The following is a 15,238-nucleotide window of genomic DNA, read 5'->3' on the forward strand; positions in this document are numbered from 1 at the left end:
CTTCACAAGCTGAGATCTTTGAATCCCCCAGTATCCATTTCTGAAGTTTCATTGAAGCATATAGGGTCCAATCCAAAGTCCACTGAAGTCAACAGGAGACTCCTTTGACTTTTATGGGCTGTGGATCAGGCCCATAGATGTGTTCAAGCTACCTGAAGAGCCCGGTCTCCAAATAGTGGAAGTATTAAGGCTAATTCATAGAGTTTAAGACCTTAACTCTGCAAGGTACTGAATGTTCAATGTGAGTGAACAGATTTAGCTCCTCTCAAAATCCTCAGCATCTTTCAGGATCAGACCCTTAAGTAAGGACTTTCCAAAAAGGGGATTGAATTCTCTGCTAGCTAGGATGCAATTTAAAAAACTTGGAAAATGGCAGTTCCCCAAAATTCTGACTATTACTACTCCCTCGTCAGGGCTGAAAATGTTTCAACAAATAGATTAAAATGCTGTCAGTGAACCAATCCTCAGAGTATGGCCAGAGACAGCGATTTACCTCTCTACTGAGAGAGGTCCAGAATCTTTTCTTTCCGTGACAAAGGACTGGTTTATTTATATCACCCATCCCAACCTTTGCCACAAAGCTTAAGGTGTAAGTTGATTCTGTTGTATATCAAGACATACAATATTTGCTTTGCACCTAATAAATTATTCTTTTCATACACCACATGTTCACCGACTGCATAAACATCTTCCATATTTATTATATGTAAAAATAAAGTTTAAATGGCCATCATGTCTGGTTCTTGTGAAGTAGTTGTAAGCAAACCCATTTAGCATAGCACTTTGAGATTACACTTATTAGAGGAAATATGCATTAGCCCCCTCCCCTAAACCAGCAATTTTATGGTATTATTAACCTAATCCTGACTAAGCTAATAAAAGCTTCTTTTAAGACATGTGGTTGCTACAATCCCAGATACTTTGCCTGAAAGATTATTTATTCAGCTACAGCTGTGGCTGCAACACTAGCCAGCTTTTAGATTAGTTATATAGCACATCTTGAAACCTACAAGACATCTACATTTCCATTCACATGAATTTTCTACATTAGTGTACTACAGACTACAAAAAGAAAAGGAGTACTTGTGGCACCTTAGAGACTAACCAATTTATTTGAGCATAAGCTTTCGTGAGCTACAGCTCACTTCATCGGATGCATACTGTGGAACATGCATCCGATGAAGTGAGCTGTAGCTCACGAAAGCTTATGCTCAAATAAATTGGTTAGTCTCTAAGGTGCCACAAGTACTCCTTTTCTTTTTGCGGATACAGACTAACACGGCTGTTACTCTGAAACCTACAGACTACAACTTTCACATAAAACTGCGTACTGGAGGATTTCCATGCGTAATGTTGATTGCACTTATAGTTCCATTCCATATTTGTCCAGCATGTTATTGCTTCAGCATTGAGGTTTAAAGGTTTGGGGGTTTTTTTTTAAAATCAAAATTTTTAGTCATTATCCAGGTTGTTTAATGATTTTATATGCATTCTTTACAATTTAAACACAGAAGATTATCAAATTGTGTTTGTATGATTCAGTTATTCCTAAACAAATTGTTAGGACTTGCTAAGGCCACAAATCTGATTAAGTCCAGAATTCCCATTATGCCATGAAATCCTGACGTTGTGTTTCAAATAAATCTATGTCTTGAGAAATTTGGTTGGTGAGGGTACAAATATCTTTATTGTAGTCCATTATGCCTACGTCTTGCCAGAGACAGGCATCTTTAACAATGTAGTCTGTAAGATTGAGGTTCCATAGAAATGAGGAAAGGACAATCTTATTTTTATAGTTATGATTTCCAGCCTAATATCCCTATGGATGATATTTAACATCCTGGTTGCTTTCATCCTTAGGCAAACAGAGACAGTATGAATAACTTTAGCAGTTCTCTTTTCCACAATGAAGCCAAAATGTAGATGCTTAAATTTATTCACCCAAATAAGTGGCCTGATGTTTGGCACCTCTAAAAATACTGACATCACTAACCAAGACCAAACAGGAACTGCAGGTGCGCTGCACTTTTATTAAACTGGCCTCTTAAATTTTAAGCCCTCAAAATTGAGCATTTTGGTTTAATCATTTTATAAGGGAAGTCTGCAAGCTCCTTAAATTTACTAGCAGACCAAAGTGGGGAATAAGTTTCAAATTTGAGGGACTCTCAGAGGACACATACTGACAGCAGCCCCTCTCTTTTAAACCGAGTGTTATCCAATGTATCTTCTCCAATCTCAACTGCAGCAGAATCAGACTGGGAGAGAAGCAGTCAACACAGTAGATTTAGGGCTTTGTAAGTCATAACAAATAACAGACCAGTAGGCACCCAGTACAGATTCCAAAGCACTCACATAATATCAGCTACAGAAATAGACTGCCACATTCACCACTAGCTTCAGTTTCCAAATATATTTAAGGTGTAATCTAATCTCTAGGTGACAAAACCATGGAATGGTCTAGTTAAGTTAAAAAGTCACCTTGATCATTCTGCTTTTATCTGGTCATCTAGCATCAGCTGGGGACCTCAACAGGCCCCAGATTGGCCCTCATATCATTGGCATCAGAGGGGCAGCTATACTAAAGCCTTTTAGCTTGTCTATAAGGTAGAAAAGATCAATACTTCAAACCAGCCATTTCCACTTACCTTGTAATTAAGCTCTGTTCCAATATCCAGAACTTGGTTTCTTCATTTTGTCTTCAGGTTGTTTTGTTTGTAATTCTAGTTCTGTCCAGGAATGATGGATGAGCTGTCAGAGCTGAGAGAATTCTATGATCCAGACACAGTGGAGCTGATGAACTGGATTAAGTAAGAGTATTTTTATTTTATTTAAGTTGAATGCTGTTTATAGTAATCCAGTATTCTTATATATAGTGCTCTCCTGTTCCATTTGCCACAGGTCATCAGTGAACTATAGTGACCTGTGGGGATAATTAAAGGGGAGTGGGATGTCTAGGGACTAGAACATCAGTGACTGTGGAAAACAGATAGTTGCAACTCTTGCCAGCCTGCTGTGCCCTGGTACAGAGTTTACCACTGTTTGGCAACAAGGTTTCTGGAAACAAGTTGTCTCAATTAGGCTCTATGGGTGGATAAGCACAGATAGTTCCCTTGGTTGAAAAGGTGAGAGAATCTTCAGTTTGGAGAAGGTGATGGTCAAAACAACAACAACAACAACAACAAAAAGTATTGAAATCAGTGAATCTCCATGTGACCTTTCATATCTCCAAAGGAAGCAGAAGTGCATCTGAGGTCTTTATTTTTTTTTTTAAGATAACATTAAAAAGTGAGGGACATTCACTTGTGAAAATCAGTTTTTACAGAGTGTGCATGTGCCAGTCTCTTGCCCTTACTTTAAAATAACTTAATCTATGTATATATTTGTAGCGGCTTGCTGGCACAGGGGCATGGTGGTTTTGGTGCAAAGAGTGGTCTGAATGCTGCACTCAGAACTCACAGCCAAATTAAACCTACACAGCTGCACTGAAGTTAGAATTTAGCCCACCACCTGCTTTGCCAGGTGTGAAAAGTGTTTGTAGTGAATATTGAACCTACTCAGACTGGGGGCGTATCAGGGTTTACCAGAGCCCTGCTGTTTGTCGTCCCTGGAAATTGCATTTATTTGGAATTCTCACATAGCCATTTGCGATTTTATTTTTAAAGCAGAGTTGTGTTCTTGAGAAGATATTTTGGAGGTAAAACCTGAACCTGCTGCTTTTTAGCCTTTAAATATTTTGAACACCCTAGTATTGCACTGCATTATATTTTTATTTTCAAGTTTGCTGTTTAATATCCTACATTTGAATAACTGAAGTTATTAGGGTTGCCAATTTTGGTTGGACGTATTTCTGGAGGTTTCATCACATGACTATCTTCAAGTCAAGATTAATCTTTAATTTCTGGAGTCTCCAGGACAACCCTGGAGGGTTGGCAACTGTAGAAGTTGTGTGTGTACAATGTATTGTGATGAAACTAGTTACTCAGCAGTTTAACAGCAACTAACATTTTCACCCCAGCAGTAATCTTATGAACCATAATGCTGTATTTTCCTACTCTGCAACCTATGAGAATCAATGTAATTATTCACAAGTAAATAGGTTACTAATTTTAGAATGGTATTCTGAAAGCAGGCTCTTGTTGTCTCTATCATTTAGTATCTTTGTAGCCACATTGACATCACCTCATGACTAATTTTTATCAGCCAGTGCCATTTAATGCCACTTGTTTATTAAGAATTGGTAAATATTTGATAGCTCAGGTCTCTTGAGTACCGTATACAGAGTTTGATATAGATTTATACATAAAATATACATGTGGCTTCGGTCCCAACCACAAACTGGATTTCACTTGATGTAAATCTCACATCTTCCCTCTGCTGAAAATGCTAACATTTTCATTTTAAAATCATGACAGTTAGAGTAAATTTTTCTTTAGGATTTAATGTTTTTAGAAATAATATTGGTCACAAATAAAAGTTAGTTAGCTGTGCACTAACTACAATCAAAAACAAATTTATGGCCTGCACCTCAAGGTTGGATTGATATTTTCTTCATTTAAAATGAAGTTGTGGAATCAGAACATTATACTGTACTACCACTTGGCAGTTTTGCTATAGGTAAAGGTCTGCCAGAATTTGCATTCTAAACTCTTGATGTCAAGAATTATTCATTCATTTATAGAAAATGAAGTGTGGCTGAACTCCAGTTGGTCACATATATTGTTGAATTAGGATACCTTTGTTCCATTTTGCAAACCTTTCCACGTCAAAAAGGCCTTTGGGTCTGACAGATCCAAATACAGTATAAAAGAGTGTCCAGATACACATGAGTGATAGAAGCCATTAGTCCAGTGTTTCTCAAAGTTTTGAACTGGTGACCCCTTTCACATAGCAAGCTTCTGAGTGCGACGCCCTGTTATAAATTAAAAACACTTGTTTATATAATTTAACACAATTATAAATGCTGGAGGCAAAGCAGGGTTTGGGGTGGAGACTGATAGCTTGCGACCCCCCATGCAATAACTTTGTGACCCCCTGGAGGGTCCTGACCCCCAGTTTGAGAACCCCTGCATTAGTCTGTCCAGTTTAAAAAAAAGCCCAAATATATATTTCCACAGATTTACCCCTTATAAAAATATTACAATATTCTTAACAATTGTACTGTTTTGTATCTTTACAACAATCTTTTGCCATGTTTTGGACCATTACTGAAGAATATTGTATCGTTGGGGTTCTGATGTTATACATCCTCTGTTACACTCCTGCTTCCTTTTCACTTGTTTTTGTATGTACTGGAGCAGTAAAAAAAACAAAACAAAACAAAATCTAAGAGGGAGCAACCAGTAGCCCTTAGAGCTCTGTATTCCCATATAGGAGGTATGTTAAATTCTTAGCTTTGGTCTCTTTCCTTAAGACAACATGAACAACATACTCATTTGTGAGATGGGGAAGAAGAGCGGAGTGAGCGCCTCTATTCTATTTACCACTGGTAGGTGATCTAGGAGTAATGTCTTTTGCCTTTGAGGGAGATCCTGTCTACAGTTATGGAATCTTTTTTAACCAGACCAACCACCATGCAAAAGTTTGTCACAAACCTAAAACAGAGGCCAGGTTTGTTGAAAAGTTTACTGAGATTCAAACCTTTTTGCAAAGTTTGGCTGGATTTCAAGTGCATCTGGGCCAAGTGTTGAGTGAAATTGGCCTAATTTGTGATTGTTTTTGAGTTTCACATGATTTCCATCTGCAAAGGGTCTGGGCCGAAAAGAAAAATTTGTTTTTACACAAGTCAATAAAGCGAGGCAGTGGTCATATTCCATCTCCAAGTTAAGGACAGCATTTCTACCTTACAGTGCCATTACTGACCTATGCCGCAGTGCCTAGTTTCAAAGCTCAAGAGATCTCATACTGGAAGCTAGTGAATATGCCAGGCTTTAAGCAGTGATGCTAACTAGTTTTGCCCTTTTTCCTCAGACTATTGGCACCATACTTTGAGCCACAGACTCTGATGGCAGACCAATTAATGTGTTAACTGACTGTCTAAAATGGGTGCATCCGCACTTTACAGGTGCATTCAGTTGTGCGCGCGCAAAATTCAAATGCGCAAAATCAAGTCTAGGATGAAAAATGCATGTGTTATTTTCTATGTATGTATTTCTTCCCTCTTGTCAGTTGCAGTCTTTCCAATCCAGAGGCCAAATTGGTCTTAACAGAGTTTCCTTGAATATGTTTTATTGTCTAAGAATTTCAGCTAATCCCATAATATTTTAATGTGGTATTCTGTGAATAAATGGCATTTTCTTTTCAGGATGAATCTGTTCTAGAGTGCGATGTTTGGGAAGCCCTTTTCAGAAAACTCTTTCTGTGTTGAATAGATTCCTTCCTTCTTCACACTCAGCTGGTAAAAAGGATAACCTGAGATTTGCCAGTTTTTATAACCTTGAACTCCACAGTCAGCTTTCAGCTGTAGAGACCTCTTAATAGAAATAGTAACTCTATTTCTACTGATACAACCTATAATTGCAACGTTCGCTATTTCAGTAGGACCTCCTTAAAACAAATGTATTGGATTTTATAGCAGTTTACCAAGAACAGAAAGAATTACTACCACTTTCTGAAGTCTATGCAGGTTAATCTCAGACCTATAATTCCTATAAAACCCTTTTATTTTCAATGAGTTATTCTGTAGTATTTACATAATTCTATAAATTCTTAAAAGTGTAGATAAAGCAAGGGTTCATGCATTATATTATAGTGCTCAGTTTACCCATTAGTTCAGCAGTAATTAACTTGTTGAAGCTTAGAGGTTCAAAAATAAATTAGATTATTTGTTCAAAATGCCATCAGGTCTGCTTGGAATGACATTTAAATTATATAATGTAAATCAGTTTGACCTGTAAGTCCTTGTCATTATTTAGTGACATTTCTTAGAGAATAAATTGTTTGCAGGTTGGGCAGCCTGGTACTGAGTTTGGCAGAAAGCTATAAAAACAAATTATCCTTTCATTTTATATATCATTTGTTCAGACATTTGTAAAAATTGCTTCATTTTTCTGTAATAGAGAAGTGCCATTCAGTGGTTTGAAGCATGTTAATTGCTTTAGATAGAGACCACAGCTGTTAGTGGGTGAATCAGGTAGAAGTATTAAGGAAGGATGCATACATGAAATGTTGCAAATCATGCTGTACCTTTAACATACTGGCTATGTGTGTCATGTCCCCCTCTTATGGCTAATTCATAGGATCAAAGCCTGCTACGACGATCAGATGAAGGAATTACTCTCTTTATCTCAATGGTGGAGTTCTGTGCTTTGTTTCTGGTTCAGTCACTGCTACAGCTAGTGGTGCGGACCATTATACGTGCATACTGCTACATTCCAAGAGAAAGTAGTTTTCTTTGTGATGGAACATTTATTCATGACACTTGTGTCTTTGAATGTTTTAAGTTTAAATATTAAAGCGAGTTTAAAGACTTTCAGAATTTCAAATAAAACTGGTTTTATAAGCCACTAAAAATGATTTTTCAGTAAAGTTAAACTGGCATATTAAAAATTATTATCTGTGCCCTTTTTGAATGAGATTAACATGGAACTGCAAGAAGTTTTAGGAAAGGTTTATGATAATACTTAGAAATGAATTAATATTTATCTCCTGGAGGGCTCTAGCAAAATGTAGTGCTCGCCTCTTAACATTCTCAAACTTTATCATGGAACTCCATGAAAAAAAAAAAAAAAAAAAGACTGATCATTTACAGCCACCATTTCATACCGCCTCCAAGATAAACCTTTAGATATTGGCAGGTGCATGCACTGGCATGTGAAGAAAGACTATTTCTGTATCAAGTTACTTGACAATTACTTGATTGTTAGGTGTGTCTGTCTGTCTGTGGGTATTTATGCTTCAGATTCCCTCCTGATTCCATTTTAGTTTATGCTCCTTTTTATTGTCCTAATCTCACTTTATAATCTGCCTTGGTCACAATCCCTACAAAACACTGGACAAATGCTGCATAGTTAGTATCCTGTAACCACTTTTTATTACACTAATCATAAGTCTCACTGCTTCCTTGTGGTCTGCCTTGTTGTATCTACCCTTTGTGTCATCATATATTTACACAGAAAACTCTGGTTCAGGGACCATCTTTTCATTGTGTATATAATGCCTGGCACAGTAGTGCTGTGATTGTGGCCTCTTGGCACTACCACAAGACACATAATAATAATAAATAATAATTCACTAATTATTTTGTCTGGGAACTTCGGTGGTGATTTTATGACTGAGGTTAATTTTTCCAGAACCTTATGTTGTAATTTTCTCTCCTTCATGGTAGATATGTGGGAAGTATAGATCCATTTGTTTCACTTTAGGAAAACTTTCATTCAAAATGAAAACAAGGATAGTTATGATGAATGACAAAAAATTCTTGCATTCTGATTGGATCAGTAACAGTGGAGAGCAGTCATTTGGTCAGGAGTGAAAGATTAGAATTGCAACATCTTTTCTGATAAGCTACTTTAAACACATGACAAATAGATGCCTACAAATATTCACAGGCTGTGTAAGCTAGAGAATGACATTATAAATTGAAATTAGTAGGCTTTTTCCAAAAAGCCTAGCTCTAAGCAGCTATTTGCATATCTCAAACAATTTAGGATTTCAGGGCCAGATTTTCAGGAAGCCTCTTGAAATGGATGTGCTTACAAATTTTACAAACACAATTAAAGTTTGCAAAACTGACATTTATGCATGCAGTTTACCCATTTAGCAAACAGATTTATTTATGAGGGCCTAGTGTTTAGGGGACTCATTGCAAATCTTTTCCATCATATTTAGTGACTTCAGGAATCAATCACATTTTCTAGAACATTTTGCTACCTGAGATGAAAGATTGGGGGATGGGGGAAAACCTCTCTCCTGATCTGTAACTGTGCTGATGCAAAGTGCTACCACAAAGATTTCCTCAATGTTCTGAACATTTGTTTAGGTCAAACACTCCTAAGAAAGCAGTGATTGCTGGGAGCATGCAGCTATTAGCAGGAGTCAAACTGTGCACTGGAAGGATCTTAACTAATCACCCACATTATGAAGACAAGAGTCTAAGGGAGAGAACAAAACAAGTAAGAACATTCTGATCTTACTTTCATCTAATTCCCATTACTATGAGCTGGGTCTATCCCACACAAGCATGTGCGCCCTAATGGAGCGTTGAGACTGAAATAATTTTGTTTACTGCTTCTAGTTTGTTTCCTGGTGCAGTTCAAAGTATTGGTGTAATTGCTGCAATTTTTAATGGTTTGAGGGTCTGCCGATTTAGGGCCAGATTCTGATATTCTTACTGAGAGACTCAACACCAAACTTTCAGCCCATGGGGAAAGAGAGCTAAAGTGGTTTTCAGCCATGCTTGCACCCTTCTATGTAATTTAGACTGCCTTATGGACAGCAGTATGGCCCAGAATCTACACTGTCCAATGTCCTACAGTCCCATCTCCTCAGAGGGACAGCCACCAGCTGCATTGTGAGAATTATCCCCTAGCTGGATCCAGGGCTTTTAGAACCCTTTTATGTCACCCTGGTGCTTTACCTGGTATAAAAAGGAGTAGCAGTGAGAATCTCACCTGTTGAATAGTACCCTAGATTACACATTTGTGTATACTGAAATCACTGGGATGACATGTGGCATATGGTGCTACTAAACTTGAGTAAAAGCATCAGAATCTGGCCCTCAGAGATCACCTTTTCTCCTTGTATAATGGTGTGGCAGTTGCAGACATAAAAAGTTACGGAGCTAAAAGCCATCTGGTTTAAATATGAAGAGCAAAACAAAAAACCAAAAAAACTACACATCAAGCCAAAAAAACAACCCTACCCCAAGCAGAGTTCTGACCCCACAAGGGAGAACTGCAAGAAACTCCATGAAGTCTATTAGGGACTTGGCTATTGCTGTTGATTTTACATGGAAAGCATTCAGGTGCTATGTTGGGTGAAAGGGTAAATTCTTTAGATAGATAGAATGAATATATTTCTAATACATTTTGGAAACCATATGAGAGACGTCTGATGGCTATACAGTAACCAAAGATGACAATATTTGCCTTATACTTGGAAGGTAATTGATTCACATCTTGAAGACTGCATTTTTAAGACAAACTTCTCATGTCTCTGGTTCAAGATGACAAAATAAAGAAATAGAACAAACAAATATACAGTGATAACAAGTCTGTTTTGCTTTTACAACTTCATTTTTCTGTTTTTGTAGGTTTATCAGGTGTATGCGAAGAGATCTCCTGAAGATGTGTACAGCATACTGAAATCCTTTGGAACAAACTATGTAATCTTGGAGGACAGCATATGCTATGAAAGACGGCATAGCAGAGGCTGTCGGTTACGAGACCTGCTCGATATAGCTAATGGTCATGTAAGTATAGTAAAAGGTTTTAGAAGGGAAAATGTATTTTGTTTAATTTCTTCTAGGAGAAAAGCAATTAATGTTTGAGTCTGAAGCTGCTAATATCTTTTCCATTTTGCAATGAGGGTGGGAACTAAGGCCCAGTGGCATCATTTTTCATCCAGGAGTTCAGCCTAAAAGGAGTCTTGCTGCTTTAACTGATAGTAGTGGGGGGAAACAATCACCACCTGCTGGACCTCAGGAGAGCACGGCACATGCCTAGTGTTCCCTATGTATAATCTTCCAGAGCCTGGGAGGGTGGAGGCATGGACTCCAACAGAGAGAGAGGTTGGGTAACTGTAACATGGCTGTGCCCAGGGAGTTCTCACCTCTTACTAGGAGTTGGCTCCACAGGGTGAAGGCCCTAAATAGACTGCACAAATACAAGCAAATTGCATAGACTCTGTGCCACAGACAAACCAGGGCGAGAACTTAGCCTTTTAACGATAGTGCAGCCAGTGGCGCTATTGTAACCCCTAACATTGTACTTTGGTCCTTTCTTCCCATTTGGTTCACACTGACCCTTTGAGCATATTCCTGTTTTTCTAATTCCTAGAGTTCCTTGTTATGGCACATAATTGAGTGGTGGTTAAGGGTGTTTCACAAAGCTGTTCACTTTCTTACAGATCATGGATGGTCTAGGAGAGAATGAACCTGATCTGAAAGCTTCACTATATCCTCGCTTCTGTGAGGAAATTAAAAAAAACTTGTCTTCTTATTCCATGTACTTCACTAGAGTGTTTCAGAACAAAACATTCCATGTTTACAAACTTGCTAAACATAAATAGCATATATGCCCAACAGTGGCTTTTAATTCAGTATTTTATTGCTAGGACCACTGTGGGAAATGCTGAAGAAGTTTACAAGAAGTGTTACTTTTTTAGGCATTTTACATTAAGTGTTCCATGTTTAATTACTGTGATTCTTCAGTTAGTTTTAGACAGTTTAATTTTTATAACATTCTTGACGTTGACAGGGAATTTTCCATTTGTAGCTGATTGAAAAACGTGCAGAATAGGCAGTCTGCATCAACGCTGCAGAATGACTAATCTATACAATTCTGCTCAGGGTTTTGAATATTTTACTATACCATGAACGTGAGAGAAGTTAGCTGGGTGTAGGCCTTGTTACTTCATAACTAAAATGTGTGTTAGCGGTTGTCTTTGAAGACATTAAAACAGTAAAAACTTTGGTTTCAATCCTACAAGCTCATCCTCGTAGGCAAACCTCTCCGCCTATGCAGAGCCTGTTTTGCCTTCAGTGGGACTCTATTGGACCCTGGAGCCCACATAGTTTGGATATGATGGCAGGATCAAAGCCTTTGATAGCGAAAACACATTGGAGACTAGAGTAATCTCCATGTTGTCAAACACTTTTTAATTATACAAAATGTGTGCTGTAGCTTGTTTTTATGCTGATTTAACACGATGGTAGATCTTTGTGTATTTCTTCTGACGTTGGAGCATGTTTGATATATGTAGCACTTTGGTATCCTCTATTAAAATCAATTTAAAATGCTCAGAACAAGTATAACAAATGAAATATAGGATCCTTCAGGATCCTTATAATACTCCTCCTTTGCTGTATTCTGCTTTCCCTACCACGAGGTTTTTTCCTGTGTTAATGCCACACAGAACCAAGAGTAGAATATCAAAGTTGAGCTCTGCAATGGAGATGAGGGGAGCATTTTGCCCTAAAAATGGCAGCAAAATTGTATGCTCACAGTGGAGTTCTTTGCTTTACGGTATTTGAAGTACCCATAAAACGGATATTCTTAAAACAAAACACTGTCACTGTTTCTCTCCTTCTCACCCTTAGATAGTCATTAATTTTGGACTAATTTTGAAGATGATGTTCTATCTTAAAACTTTTATAAACTTTATGTTTTGTTTGTAGTCTTTATATTTTTTCCAGGCTAGAACTTTGTGGATTCTATGGAGTTTTTAAATGCCATGTATAAAAGAAGTCACTGTTATAGTACTTTAGTGCTAACATATTGTTTTTATACTAAATAGAGTCTAAGTCTGCTTGCAAGCCGAACAGCACTCTCCCACTTTAACTAGGCACCTACTATCCTTATTTGTTTCCTGTGAAAATCAGAACAGGTAATAATCAAGTGCCTCTAGGTCAGTGCTGAATTAACACATATAGGACTATATGTGGCCTGCTCAAATAATTCATTTATGATAATTACTGTTGCAGTTAATTTCTAATGATGGGAAACTTAAAAGTGCTACTGATAGCATACTCCACATTTAATCTAATCAAGTTGTGTAATGAGATTAACTTTCACAACTGAGCTGTGTTCCAATTCCAAATTATTTAAATGTTTTCCATTTGCAGTTGTACTAAGCTAAATTACTGCAGGGATAGAGATGGTTATGTCACATGCTCAAACAATTTTATATTCAGTAAATACTCATTAAGCAGCATTCAGTATCTTTCTGAACTTTCATGCTAACAAAAGGAAAGTATGCTTTAATCAAACTGTATTTAAATCAAACATTGACAGTAGCTAAGTTGTTAAACCAAGCAACTGAAACTCCTGAATAAATTCTGTCCTGTATTCCTTAATGAGGTTGGAGACCACTGCAGTTTAACATAATACAATAATAAAACATTTTAATCAGTATTAAAACTTTAATTAAGCCCATAATGATGCACGCCTGTTCTTGCTGACAGTATTGGTCAGTAAATTCCTCAGTGAGTGCCTTACAATAATTGAAAACAAGCACATGTAAGGTATAGTATGTTTAGACTATGTTGTCTTATTTTAGAATGCAGTGTGGTCTTCTTTTAAGGTGCAGTTACTTTGCTCTAATTACACTTAAATATTCCAACATACATCAGTCTTTTGATTTTGAGAGTCTTGCTCATAGGTATAGTATAATCGTGACTGACATTAATTATTTTAAATAGATTGACATTTGTTATAATTTTAATACAGGTTGTATTTAATGTTGCCAAAACAGAGCTGAAGCCTTTTGTAGAAACTATGAAGTGCCAAAAAAAGAAAAATTTACAAGGTAGAGTCCAAGATAGCTTTGTTCTTTGCAGATTATAAGAAACATGCTTCTTGTTATCAAGACATTATCAGCATAGGGTAGTATTGTTTTTAGAATACAAAATTCCCCAAAGGCATCATAAACATTTTGAAGCATTATCTACAAAATATTTAGCTCCTGAAGTCAGCAGTTGTTAAGGTCTAAATGGTTTGAAAGGTGTGTCATTTTAAACATTCCAACTTTTCTAGACCGTGAAAGAATTAATTATAGATGGAAAGGCCTATTTAAATGGCTAAGTAATACTCTGTTCATATGCTTGTGCTATCTCCTTAGAACAGAAAGTAAGGGAAAGCCAGGAGAAAATAATAGGAGCAAAACACTTACCAGCTGGAAGGAAAGGCGATGCAACTAGCAGTACTATGCTCTAAGGTAACCATTTTAGTACTGCAGCTTACTGTCTTTCCCAAATTTAAAGGACTAACTACTAGAGGAGAGCATGCTGGGAAAGGGTGATCTCAAACAGGACAGCTCATTGATGACCAGGCAGCTAACAGACAACACTCTAGTAGTGGTTGATGGTAGGAAAAAAGGCTAAATTTCCTATTCTCTGGAAGCCAGGATTAGGGCGCAAGAATCCCTGAGGCTTTCCTAGTCTGGTGGTTTTTGTATTTGTAACAATTATGTCCTCCTTTTTCAATGGTTTGCTATGACATATGTTCATGCATTAAAATCTGGATTCCTTTTTGACAACAACCTCTGCCTCTGATTGAAATTCATCACCCTGGTACATCTTCACAATACCAAATGGCTATCATGGCATTTCTCTTTATTTATGCTAACTCAGATAAACCTCCATTTGCTATAAAACCTGTTGTGCACTGAGGGAAAGCTATAGATTACTAACTCAGTGACTCCTTGAATATATTGCATACTGTGCGTGACCACAGTAAGAACAGATACAAATTATGTATTATGGCAAAAACTGTAAGTGCAGAGGAATCGTTAGATCACAGAGCTGAAACATCATCAGGTGAGAAAAGCCTTTGGGGTTCAGAAGTACATTGCCCTTTCTGATTTGAACATTCTAATGGTGAGATCTCATATACAATTGTTTTATAATGTGTTGTACTGAGATGTTATGAATATTGTATACTAAATAAAGTTGTGTCCTTTTAAAATCGTATCAGAGAGCCACTTTTTGTTTTTACGGTGAGGTGGGGAGGGAATGGCAGCAGCTTTGGAACCTGCCCTTTGTTCAAGTCTCCTATGTTCTTTCATGTAAGCTACGTCTCAGTGAGAACAGTTTTGACCTTCCCTTAAGTTTATTATATGACATGTGGAGTTAATATTTTTTTTAAATCACCTTTATGGTTTGACAGCATATGAGTCACTTTTATTGAATTTCCAAGTTAATGATTTAGTAGTAGTGATTTTTCCCATCACCCAGTGCACTTAGCTTAAGTGAGGTCAGCAGGCTGTCTTAGGAAGTTACACTGACAGTAGTAAATATAATTTGCTTTGAGCCAGAGGGATCAGCTGCTGCTTTGCTTTTTTTTTTTTTTTTTGTTGTTGATTTCTTAAATTTTGGTAATTTTATGTTGTAGAAAGACGCATTTATTCTTTGAGGAGGAACAACAGAGAATAATTGTATATGGCAGGTGCCTTATTTGAATGTGCAAGACCTCTAAGACAGGCATGATTTTAAAAATACAGAAATAAGTTCTGTTCTATAAATGGGATATGCAGACATGAACAGGAATGCAGCAGAATCATGTCCCATTCCCAGTTTTGCTTT

General features: G+C 37.2%; 1 protein-coding gene across 3 annotated transcripts in view; it reads left to right on the forward strand.

The window, feature by feature from the left end:
* The window catches only part of DPY19L3 (dpy-19 like C-mannosyltransferase 3), a 64,206-nt gene that overhangs the window by 37,591 nt on the left and 11,377 nt on the right, over positions 1-15,238 (forward strand). The window contains exons 16-19 of one of the 3 annotated variants that reach the window (XM_037877928.2): positions 2,725-2,807; positions 8,978-9,110; positions 10,250-10,408; positions 11,065-14,621. In XM_037877928.2, the coding sequence (XP_037733856.1) occupies positions 2,725-2,807; positions 8,978-9,110; positions 10,250-10,408; positions 11,065-11,226 (537 nt within the window). In that variant the 3' untranslated portion in view covers positions 11,227-14,621. Of the gene's footprint in view, positions 1-2,724; positions 2,808-8,977; positions 9,111-10,249; positions 10,409-11,064; positions 14,622-15,238 lie in introns of those variants that run through there. The other 2 variants (XM_043526463.1, XM_043526462.1) reach the window with 2 other exon arrangements.

The sequence above is a fragment of the Chelonia mydas genome, chromosome 12 (genome assembly GCF_015237465.2).
Source record: "Chelonia mydas isolate rCheMyd1 chromosome 12, rCheMyd1.pri.v2, whole genome shotgun sequence".
NCBI classification, from domain to species: Eukaryota; Metazoa; Chordata; order Testudines; family Cheloniidae; genus Chelonia; species Chelonia mydas.